The sequence below is a fragment of the Glycine soja genome, chromosome 11 (assembly GCF_004193775.1).
Source record: "Glycine soja cultivar W05 chromosome 11, ASM419377v2, whole genome shotgun sequence".
In the NCBI taxonomy this organism is placed as follows: domain Eukaryota; kingdom Viridiplantae; phylum Streptophyta; class Magnoliopsida; order Fabales; family Fabaceae; genus Glycine; species Glycine soja.
The window spans coordinates 44,752,880-44,765,105 of NC_041012.1; the positions used below are offsets into that span (position 1 = coordinate 44,752,880).

At 34.1% G+C, this 12,226-nt stretch overlaps 1 protein-coding gene and 1 long non-coding RNA gene across 6 annotated transcripts; one reads left to right on the forward strand and one right to left on the reverse strand.

The window, feature by feature from the left end:
- Positions 1-365: 365 nt before the first annotated feature.
- On the reverse strand, positions 366-4,446 carry LOC114373873 (alpha-1,3/1,6-mannosyltransferase ALG2-like). 3 transcript variants are annotated; one of them, XM_028331429.1, is made up of 9 exons: positions 4,223-4,446; positions 3,942-4,058; positions 3,239-3,432; positions 3,049-3,154; positions 2,804-2,951; positions 2,536-2,672; positions 2,215-2,286; positions 1,006-1,172; positions 366-921 (listed from the first exon to the last, which is right to left on the reverse strand). In XM_028331429.1, exons 1-9 carry the CDS (start codon positions 4,281-4,283, stop codon positions 628-630), a joined length of 1,296 nt encoding a protein of 431 aa, XP_028187230.1. In that variant the 5' UTR covers positions 4,284-4,446; the 3' UTR covers positions 366-627. The 3 variants fall into 3 exon arrangements, with proteins under 3 accessions (XP_028187230.1, XP_028187232.1, XP_028187231.1); XM_028331431.1 differs by lacking the exon at positions 4,223-4,446 and having other exon boundaries at positions 3,239-3,288; positions 3,414-3,432; XM_028331430.1 differs by lacking the exon at positions 2,215-2,286 and having other exon boundaries at positions 4,223-4,444.
- A 3,692-nt stretch (positions 4,447-8,138) lies between these two features.
- LOC114374394 lies at positions 8,139-10,684 on the forward strand. 3 transcript variants are annotated; one of them, XR_003658557.1, is made up of 3 exons: positions 8,139-8,326; positions 8,414-8,548; positions 10,550-10,684. It is a non-coding gene; the product is annotated as an uncharacterized LOC114374394 (long non-coding RNA). The 3 variants fall into 3 exon arrangements; XR_003658556.1 differs by having other exon boundaries at positions 8,141-8,326; positions 9,948-10,684; XR_003658555.1 differs by lacking the exon at positions 10,550-10,684 and having other exon boundaries at positions 8,140-8,326; positions 8,414-8,863.
- Positions 10,685-12,226: the final 1,542 nt, after the last annotated feature.

Genomic DNA, 12,226 nt, shown 5'->3' on the forward strand with positions numbered 1-12,226 from the left:
TATTTAAACCTAATATCATAGGACTACCGACTACCTGACACTCGTTACACAATCACCACCACTATCATCATCATGACTTGAGTCTTTCTTAGAGACACGTTTATAGAAAAATCAGAATGTTTGTATTTAAGATTAAAGGCACTTTAAGATAGTTTTCAATCAATTTGGCTCGTTTTCCCAACATTGTTTAATTTCATAAATATATATAACAGCAACCAAAAAACATAGAAGTGGATATTAAAATCATAAAACAAAAAAATATGCAATAGTCAACCTGTTTTGGTAGAAAGTTAAGATGTAAGCAAAGGGAGAGCCAGAAAGCTGGGCATATATTTTGGTAAAAACATAAAACATAACTTCTAAGATAGCCCAAGAAAATTCTCTATAAACTTCCAAATACCATATGTTGTCAGAAAATATCCAAAAGAGCAAGACTTTGGAACATTGAACATGTCATCATCTCTAATTCAGATTTACATGGTATATTGGTATAAAATAAAAATTATCTTGAAAATAGAACTTGTAGCAAATAGTTAACTATGCCAACTAAAATCTGAACAGCAAGTTGAATGGTCACCAATTGCAGTTAACAAGTTGAGGGCAAAACCATGCTATCCAATGTTAAACTCAATCCTCCTTTCCCCGGTGGATGTCAACTAGATATCTATTTAGATGCTGGCCAAATGACTTTGTAGAGAATGACTCAACAACATGCCTCCTAGCTTCTCTCCCCATGTTATCTGCCTCCTGGGGATCACTTATGAGCTTAGCCATTGCTAAAGAAAACTCCAGTGGTGTAGGATCACAAAGGAATCCCGTTACACCATTCTTAATCGACTCCACAGGGCCACCACTATTGCATGCGATAACAGGTTTATAAGCTGCCATTGCCTCCAAAGGAACAATGCCGAAGTGCTCATCCTGCATCAAAGATCTCTATGTAAAACTCTCTTCAATCTGTTTCTACCAATTGCCAAGAATCATAATTCGCAAGGTTTGACATACCTTTGGTGTGTAAAGGACACACAAGCATTCAGAAAGAAGTTCATTCCTTTCAGCTGTTGAGCAAGATGTGATGAATTTTATGTTATTGGAGACCCCTTCCTTTTCAGCTAAATCTTTAAGCTCTTCTAAGTATTCCACATTCTCCTTCAACCGTTTATCAAAGCCACCTGGCACAATTTATGACAATTGGATTTTTACTCATTGAATGTGCACAAATGCTTCAAAGTGAAATGAACGAGTCATGTATGGGTTGTTCAAACTTAAGACGCAGCAATTCTACCTAGAAAATACATTTAAATTAGAGCAGAATGCCATACGAAGGCCTTCGAATATAACTAACCTAACACACCAAGCAGGTGGAAATCAATCAATTTCTAACTCGCAACTTTTTCCAAGTCCAACCAAATTTTACCCTATTTTAGTTTTCAGACTAATGAATTGACAGGTACCAAAAACTTACACTCAGTGATAAATTCTGACAACATTCAAAGATCCTTAATAAAAAATTATCGGGTTAAATACAAGGAAGATGTTCCTGTATTGATCCTCCAAACTTGCACAACAGAGTGCTTGGTTTCTTGCATTTGATGACCAATTTTTATCAGCATATACTAATGGATCACATCCAGATAGCTTAGCAAAAGGTGGCTTAATTATTCCAATTTTATTTTTTTGGAAGGCTGAAATGTGTATTATTAATTGTTCTATTTAGCAGATATTTAATGCCTTTCAACAATATTTGCTCATCGTTTTCTGCTCAAAATTTGTACAAATACACTTCTTGTCAGTCTCAGATAAATTAATTTGTGCTATTCTATGTTAAATGTTATATCAAATAAAAAAAATCAATTTTTTCTCTGTAATATTATGTTATTCTGATTCACTATCCTAGAAAAGTGCTGATGACTTATAGTGATAACCAAACCAAATGAACTTATTATCATGTGACCTAAATTGCCTTGTTTAAAACAATATGAAGATCTAATTCTTAAACAGATAAGGTTTGTAACCTTGTCATAACTATACAGTCCACCTCTCATTTGATGGCAACGAACAAGGTTTAATAAATGAACTTTCTGTCACCACATAATGGTTAATAAATACCCATTTAGTTAAGTAATTATAATAGAAAATAAACTTAACGCACTTTCCACGACAATTATGAAAAAGTTCACTAAGAAAAACATTGACAAATCCCAGTTAATGCACCTGTTTGAGAAATGATTGCACCACAAATCCACACTAGATAATTTACACACAAACTGCAAGATTGAGCAGATTCTGCAGAACAACAAAGTCCCTTGAAATGATAGAAAGAGAATATTAGAGTTCTGAAACTCAACTACAAACCAAACATAACTTTCATTTAAAATCATGTTTTCTATCTTGAAAATGAAGACAGCCATACCAAACTCCAGTATGAGGCACCTACATCAGAACAGATACTCCCATCCCATGACAATTAGTATGCACATAACATTACCATAATATCTATCATCGGAAACACAGGCATAAACAAAACATGCTCACCTACAATAGTCAAAGAAGCATTAGTAATATCTTTATGCTTAAGAACTCCTTCGGGTGAGTTAAGCATAGCAAAAGCTGAAATAGCTAATTGTATATTCTTCTTCCTTTCAAAGCGATTGATGGAAAGAAAATTCAGCCTACAACAGAAGAAACAAACCAAATTAAGACTATGATTCTATACATAATGTTTGTAGAATTGGATATAAGAATTAGCTACATGCATAATCTCATAAAGCATCAACCATATATCTACAAACATGTCATTTACTTAAAGGAACTGGGTTCATTGAACTGATCCACATTAACCGCTGGATATAGAACAGCTGGTCGAATTCCTTTAGCATCTAGATACTTAAAAGTATTCGCAAAAGTAGATGCAGTGAACTTGCTGTTAACAAGTATCAAATCAGCTATTCCTGCAATTCGGCAAAGCTTAATAAGATGCATGATCAACATGTACACTAGAAAATATATTCAGAGGGAAAAAAACAAAGCAAGTATACAAAGTCAAACCAGTTGTTATTTCTTCTGCATAGTCTATTGGTTTTCTATACATTCTCCTAATGAAAGTTGAATGTTGCGCCAACAACAAATCCGGAAAATGACAGTAGAATACAACCTACCAAAGAAAATGAAACAACTAAGAATTGAAGATGTCAAATCTTAAATTCACATGATTTATTTTTCTTCCTCTTTTGGCTACCTTTGTTGATCTTTTGATTTTCAAGATGGGAATAACCACAGAGACTTGATCTGCCAGGATAACATCAAATGAATGCCACATGAAAAGTACACAGAAAGCAACAAATAGGCACCGAAGGTATGCACACAATGCATGAAGATGGTAGAATATATGCCGGGGAAGAAAGGAACCATACACAGTAACCGGAAAGGTACCTGAAACAGTCACAAGTCAAAACCATGACTTAATGGCAATGCTATTCTTTATAAAGGACAGAAATGTCTCTGTGTGTGTGTGTGTGTGTGTATGAGCATAATCAATTCTCACCAGATGTCAAACTTTTCAACTTACACCACTTAACAACTTTTTTGTAAAATACAAAATTAATCAATCTAACTTTTGAACAGAAAGTTCTTACACAGTAGATCATGTTTATAAAATTTTATACAAAAATGAAAAACTATTGCTACTTTATCACACAACTTTTTTTGACAGATAATATGTTATTTAAAATATAAGTAAATGTGCATTGCTAGATAAGATAACAAATGTTCATTTTATGTGGAATTTGATAAACAAGATTAGAAAGATAACATACCACCACCTGTTAGATTGATTAAAAATTACTATTCTAAAAGTTATTAAATGGTGTAAGTGGAAAAGTTTGACACATGTGGTCAATTGATTCTGTCACACACACATATATGCATAGAGAGAGATTCACCAGCAACAGTTTCCTCAAAGCATCTGTTTTTATCATGATGTGCAGTAAAAACATGAACTTTATGGCCTTGGGATGCAAGCTCAACAGCAGCATCCACAATCAATCTTTCAGCTCCACCTACAAAAACAATCACAAGGTAATGGGAAATCAACTACTGGGAAGACCATAGCGAAATATCGTTTCATCTTATTTTAAAAAAATTAAATTAGTTGAAATTCCATAAAAATTGTTGGGTTTTTATTTGAATAGAATGGAAAGCAATGGGGAGAGTGGTTATTTACCTATGCCAAGATCTGGGTGAATTATTGCAATGTTCAGTTTTGAGCTTGTTACCTTCGCCATGTCGAGGGTAAAGATAGGAACTTTGAGGTGAAAATAACAAACCCAGAAATCGTTCGCCGGCAGCTATGGCGTTATGGCGGTGGCGGAATCCGAAGGGCGAAGGGGGTTCTAACCCTTGTTTCGAATGAGGGAAACGTCGTCGTTTGGAAGCACCACGCAAAATGACTTAAATAAATTAGATGCAGTAATATTTTACTCAACTTCAAATAATTAAAAACTAAATGATTATTTTGGTTTTACTCAACTTCAAATAATTAAAAACTAAATGATTATTTTGGTTTTTCCATCTGTAAATAGGTGGTTGGGGGTTGCATTATCACTAAGTTTGCATGTGTGTGATCGTGGTTAAGTTGGCAAAGGAAATTTGTAGGATCATAGTTGTCAAAAACTAAGGGATAACATAACAAAATCCATTTGTTTGTAATTTTTTCCTAGCACAAAATCACAATTCTGTTAAAAAAATTCACACTATAAACATGCATGTGTAATAAAGCTACAGAGCATGAATGAAAATACAGAATTCCTTCCCTCTAGCTTTCTTCTTCTCTTCATCTTCTTCAAGAGGTGCAGGACCCTCGAAACCAACTTCTCATACTCAACACCTAACATTTAGTGCTTTCATTGAGAGCTCATGGTTGCCTTCCATGGCTACCATACCAGCTTCAACTACCGCAACCCACACCACTCGCCAAACAGAACTCCAATGGTTGCCTTCCATGGTTGCCATTCCAACCCCTGCAATCCACAGCACCCGCCAAACTACCTTGAACTTTCTCCCGCTGGCGTGGACTGCCTCGAGGCCACCTTGGCCAAACTTATCCTCAGTCAACTCAACCTCACCGCTGTCTTCGACATCTTGGCCACCACCATCGACAACTTTCTTCAACGACTGAGCCCTCGCAATCCCACTCCACATTTTTCATCGCCCGTCCCTATGTAGGCACCAACTGCCATCATATCGACTCCACTCATATCAACTCCGCGGCTCATGTTGACTCCGCTGCCCATGCCGACTCCATCACCCATGCCACCTTTGTCGTCCATGTCGATTGCGCCTCCCATGCCGATTGCACCTCCATGTCCTGCACCTGTGCAACCATTCCTTCTACCATTGTCGGGTCCGCTTCCTATGCATGTTCTTCATCTGCTTAATCTCGGTCTCATTCGCACCACCATTTCCTTCAACAAGTTCTTCAACATTGTTCCTCTTTATGGGACTGCCATGGCCGCATACAAGCTCCAATCAGTTGTCTTTGCATTATGCTCAACTACTAAATCGGGTGTAATTCGCCGGAATAGACCTTGGGATCCCGACATCACTTTTGGAAGCCATGCGTTGAATCCGAACACCTTGAGGACAAGGTGTTTTTGCAAGGGCCGTGAAATGATAGAGAGACAGAGGTGCAGGAAGCAACTAACAGTGGACCTAGCAACAAGGGGGTGCAACTAGAAGGAAAAACAAAAAGAACCATTATCAAGCATGCATGTGTGATTGTGACTGAGTTGGCAAGGAGAAAATCTGCAGGATCATGGTTGTCGAGAATTAGGGGACAACAATATCAGAATTCATTTGCTTGTAATCTTTTCCTAGCACAAAAATCACAATTCTATTAGAGTGTGTTTGGATGAGGAAATTTAAAATTCTAAAGAATTTAAAATTCTGAGAATTTCAAATGCTTCAATTTAAATTCTTTCATTTCTAAAATTTTGTGTTTGGATAAAAAATTAGATTTCTTCATTTTTAAAATTTTGTGTTTGAATAAAGAAATTAAATTTCTTCATTTTCAAAATTGCAGCAAAAGATGAAACTGAAACAATAGAAATTAAATAACATTTGAAATTGCAACCAATCAATCACCTTGTCGAGGAAATTCTTATGCATCCAAAATGCTTTTAGTTGAACTGAAATAGTTAGGAAGTTGACTAACTTAACCCCCTTAACAATTAAACAAAACAAACAAACAAACAAATAAAACAAGAAAAAGGATCAGTCTCTAAGGTTTAGTAACACTTATCTTATGTCAGTACTTGAGTGAATGAAAGTGAGAGAGAGAGGAGTACCTCCGACGAGTGCAACATAAGCTAGAATGAATTTCTGAGACATTAACAGAGGCATTTTCCTTTTGTCACTGTCAGATCCTTCCTCGCCCTTGCTATTATCACCTCCTCCTTCTCCTCCACCTCCACCTCCACCGCCGCTGCCGTTATCGTTGGCACCGCCGCCGCTATTATCGAGATCAAGTTGAGTTAGGTCAAGCGAAGTAGCGGCCTTGGAGTCGGAAGTGACAGCGGCGTACACATGTGGATTGGAACGTGTCAAGGAATCAAATGCTGCAACAGGGAAATGAGATTGAGAGTGAAAGAGAGAGATATTTAAGTTAACTAAAATGAATTTGAAATGAAAGAATTTCAAATTCTTTCATAAAAATCCCTGATCAAAATACTCAAATTTCAATTTCTTTTCAAATTTTTATCCAATCATCTTATTTAATTGAAAAGTAATTAAAATCTTTTAAAAAATTGAATTACCCTATTAAATTTCTCCATCAAAACATACTCTTAGGGAATTCACACTATAAATATGCATGTGTAATAAAGCTGCAAAGCATGAATGAAAATACAAAATTCCTTCCCTATAGCTTTCTTCTTCTCTTTTTCTTCTTTAGGAGGTACTGGACCCTCAAAACTAGCTTCTCATGCTGAACACCCAACAGTGGTCAGAGAATGAAATTTGTGTTTCATCCACAAATTTTTCATGTACGTTGGATTTTATAATATAATATTTAAGTGGATTGTTCCGTCTAACCTATAGTCATAGTTAAATAATGTTTTAAAGACAAATGTATAATGATTTTTGTACCTTTTTTTAAATGAAAATTATTAATATTGATGTGTTTTATCCATTTATCCTTTCATTAATTGATATATTATGAAAAATAGCGATTGTCGTCAGCTTTGTAGTAAGTGATAGCGAGGTCTTAAGTGTGAACATTATTTGATACTTGTTCTCTTTTTGTCAATGGCGGAAGGCAAACATTATTGTTATAAGAGACTAAATCCTCAATTTTTGTTAATTTGAAGGTAATGCCCATTGTCTGAGGTTGATGTTTGGCGAAGATGAGGTTGTTTAGTTGATTAGAAAGTTGTAGTGTCATGATTGATTTATTAGTTTTTGTTGTCGTGTTATAGTTGATGGAAGTTTATTAACAACCTTGGTATGTATGTTATGGTTGATAAGATTGATATTCAGTGTCTGTGTGTCTGATGAAATCGACAATAGTAATTCAATGAAGGAACCTGTTTGATACATATTGATATTTAACAATTCTCCTTCAATTTTAATGGGGAAAAAGGATAATGATGTCTTATTATTTCATTAATGACAAATTCATCTTTGTCTATTAAAATAATATAAAATTTATATTATTAAAAAATAAAAAAAAATCAACAAACTTAAAATAAGATATTAGATTTCTTTGTGCACAAAAATTAAGAATTTACTCGTGAATGGAAGCGCATGAAGGAAATAATTTAGTTCATGAAAGAATAATTTTTTTTTATTTAGTTCTTAAATAGTTAAAAAATGTGATAGGATCATCCTCACATTAGTTTGTTGGCCACTTTATTATTAATTTTAATATTTAAAAATAAATTATATATTTAATGATCAATTCAATGTTAAGTTATAAAATTTAATAATTAATTTATTATTAAATTATACCCATAACCTAATTATAGCAGTTTTCCGCATATTAAATTATAAGTTTTATCTTCTTTCATAATTTAAATTGTCAGTAATTACGAATCCAACTCAATTAGTTGAACTTATTGTAAATTATCCTATAAATAAATAATCAGTTGACAAGAGAAGCTTTACAAGCCCTTGAAGACTGCAGTGCGAAGATAGCGAGCGAACCAGGCAGCTAGTGAAGAGAAGTGAGTTAGTAGCAGTCACCGGCGGCGGATAGACATGACCGGAGAAGAGATTTCCGGCCCCGCCGGCCCCAAGCTCCTCCGTCTTGTTTCCTTCGTCGGCGCCGCAGGTAATTCAATTCCTTCTCTCTCTCACACATACACACTCATTTTCCTTCGTTAGTTACTTGCATCGAATTTAAAACGAATTCTTTCAGTGATCTGCACCGCCGCAATCAACAAGTATCGCGAATACGAGAGGAACACCATCATCAAGCAACAGCAACAGCAAGTGGTAGAGACACATAATTCGTCGGAATCTGTTGCCGTTCCCAAAACTCTCAAATGAAAAGGTTAGGGTTTTATTTATTGTTATTGCTGCAATCCGCAATGTTTAGAGACAGCGATTTTGCACCAAATCAAGTGAATTATGCGGTTCTAGTTTTTCTCCTTAGCTTTTGAGTTTTGGTTATTATTTACTATTACCGTTGTTGGGATTGTGAATGGTTTTGTTCGGGTTAGGCAATGGATATTTGTCATTGCTTGCTGGGAAAAATGGAAATGAATTGTAGTGGAAAGTGTAATAATAAGTTCTAAGGAAATTTTGAATTGGTGGATGAATTGTGCTTTGTTTATTATTGCCAAAAAAACTGAATGACCTTATAACTTGATTGAGTTATTTAGATTATGAAAATACTGTCGGACTTTATTAAAAATTCAGATTTAGCAGATTGTGGATCCTGAAAGGCCCATCGGTGCAGGGTGGTATTGGACAGAATTTTCCTTTTTTATCCAAAAATAACTAGAGGTAGTTATTCAGAGAGGATTTCTGATCGTGTCCGAGTGTCTGAATATCAACATGCCCCTGGACTTTGTAACAAACTCAGATTGAATCAGTTATGGTTCTTCAAAATCAAAACATTAACAAAGATGCATATAAAGTATTCTAGGGTTTTCTCTAGGTTGGAAAATTGACTTGGCAGCTGTAGGCTGGAAGGATTACTTTGAGATTCATTTGAAATTTCAAAAGAAAGGGATGTGGGAGTCATTTTAAGGAAATTTTGCGAAGACAAAAATCTGAAGTTCTTGAGAAGTTAAGATAGAATGTTTGTATACTCCTTAAACATATTTGCCTCCCTTTTTTCTCTTTCTCCAAACTTGTGTGTTAAGGGTATGGTGACACTTTCATGTCAAGAGTCATGTTGGTCAATGGTCACTTTGGTTCTTCCAAGAAAATATGATTTCCCTTTGTTTCTTTTCTTATTTGCTGTGAATCTATGTTCCTTTTTATTCTCTATTCTGGATTGTGTCACAACTCACAGCTGTATTACCGTCATTCTTTGCACTCCTGTGCTCCTAACTTTTCTCCTTAAAAACAGGAAAGTGGAAAATCTCAATTACTTGCTTCATGTGGTTGATTAAGCTTCTGTGATTCTTTTTAGTTTTTACTGGCCATTTGGCCAATGTTTCATTCTTTACATCGCCCCTATGCATTTGCTATTTATTGGGTGATTCAAATAGACAATCCTGCCATGCCAATGTTTGTTCTGAACCTACTAAAATGTCTAGTCCTACATCAATTAGCTTTTTAGAAGTTCACATTCAACACCAAGCATCTTACTCAATTAAAATGGCCACATGAGATTAGATCTAGTAAGCAACTAAGAATCTAATTAGTAACTGCCTAACTTGTTAAAATTTATCAAGCTCATTTCCACAGAACTGATACCCCATCATTCCATCTTCTTGCAGAATCAGTGGAAGGGACTCATAGGAATTTACAAATTTGAGTTCAAAATGACATTCTGACTTCTGATGCAAAATCCTTATGTTGTATATAAATATTGGGTTCATTTTCAATTGTATTGCATAACAATGCCAACAATCCCATTACTCAGAAACTTATGAGAGAAAATAGTTAGCTAGTCTAGATCTTTTATTGATGTCTCTAGTGAAAGAGGATCAATACAAGAGGACTATGGCGCTATATTTACAGTATGTTACCGAGCTGAGCCTACCGGATTACTAATCTAATATGGAAGGGACTCATAGCAATTATAAATGAATTGACTTCTTGGTTTTGACATTACTTAGTGACTGTTGAGAAACCTGTATCTCCAGCACTACACAACTGTCTAGTCTGATAAACAAGTATCTAGTGTTTTTTTGCCTTACAGCAATAAGGCAGACATCCTCAATGCCTACATATCCAAGTAGTAATAGACAAAAAAAGAGGCCAAGGTACAAATAATTGGCCTGGTACATGCATTTGTAAGGATTTATCTTCTATAAGTACATATGCACCTTGTTAGTATGGGAATGCATTTGTAAGAATTCATATTCATATAATATAGGTACAGTAGTTGGTCTCAATATCTCACACCCGTGGACCTCCCACTGTAGTTATCTGGATGAAATGTAACTGGACAAGCTTTCCAAGAAACTGTTTGAAACACATTTCTTTAAGTATGCGACTGATTAGATGTCCACATTGTGTGACATTTTTTGTAAACATATTGTGGCCAATCTACTAATTCCTTTGAATTTATAAAAAAGAAAAGACGAGTGTTACCCCCTCCCCCCTTTTCGGTTACCCAAACAAGCGAATTTGCAGTCAAAGCCAACAGTCTGATGTACTGTTATACGTGATTATTGTACCCAAAGCAAAGACGACATAAATTAACAAAAATAATTGCACATTTCTTTGTAAATTAGAAGAAAGCTAAAATCTGATTGACCGTGACAATAAAATTAAAAAAAAATAGATGCAGGCAAAATTGGAGATTTAACTAAAATTACAGTTTTTTTAAAATAAAAAATAAATGCCTTTATTTTGAAATAGAATTAAAATTGGGGATTTGATAAAATAAGGAGACGAAAATTATCTTTAACCTTTTCTGAAATTTAAAAACTTATAAGCTCACCTTAATTCACAAGACCCTTAGAGTGTGTTTGGAGGAGGGAATTTAAAATTCTGAGAAATTTTAAATTTTAAGAATTTCAAATATTTCAATTGAATTTTTCTTATATTCAAAATTTTGTGTTTGGATGAAAAAAAATAAAATTGTGAGGATGAAAGAAAATGAATGCAAAAAGAAGAAAATATATGATTTGTGTGTTTTCAAAGGAAAGAATATTGATGAGGGATGGGAAGACGCAAGGGAATCGGGACATGATGACGTACACCACACCATCATACAAGAAGAGAATTTCAATTTTTCACCTTTTAGAAAGAAATTAAAATTTTATATTTTTTGTTGTTTGAAATTTTGTTTTAAAATTTTAAAAATTTAAATTTTTCATAAAAAATATCCAAACAATGAGTTTTAGATTAAATAAATTTAAATTTTTTAATAAATTAATTTCTTAGTTAAAATTCTATATTCAAACACATTCTTAAGGTTGTTTTATGTAAACATTTTAGTCCAGTAAACTTCTGCCTAAACCACAAGGTTATATGTCGTGAAGTAGGTGATTTTGACCTTTTTTTTGCCTAAATTTTTTGGTTTATTAGAAAAAATAAATTTTAACTAATTTAAAGTTCAACTAGATAAATAAAATCTGATTAAGAATTGTTTCCATCAAAGATTGAATTTAGATGATACTCAAACAATTCAATCTTAATTTTAACTTATTAATTATTTGTGTCAAATCACTTGATTATATACTGTGAGGTAGATCATTTTGACTATTCTAGTTGTTTCAACATTAAATAAACTATTTTGATCTGTTTTTTATCTTTAATGTAAATATATTTTAAAAAATATTCTCTGAAAAATAAATGGATTACAAAAGTTATCTGACTTTAGTTGTAAACAAAAAAATAATAATTGAAGTTCAATAGTTTTAGCTAACTACTAAAATATAGGCAATCCAACATTATCTCAATGACATAGAATTGTTGACCATTTTCATGATGAGTACTTAGCACCTGCACCTGCAGGCTGTTGCTTTCAACAATCATCTTGGAAACGCCAAATACCCCCATTGCAATGATGATGTAAAAACAGACAAAAATAGTTGACATCATC

Coding starts and splice junctions, on each gene's coding strand:
- LOC114373873 (XM_028331429.1), bottom strand. CDS start 4,283: ATGGCGAAGGTAACAAGCTCAAAACTGAACATTGCAATAATTCACCCA. Junction 3,433..3,941: donor CTTTGAGGAAACTGTTGCTG/GTGAATCTCTCT, acceptor TGACTGTTTCAG/GTACCTTTCCGGTTACTGTG. Junction 2,673..2,803: donor AATGAACCCAGTTCCTTTAA/GTAAATGACATG, acceptor CTTCTGTTGTAG/GCTGAATTTTCTTTCCATCA.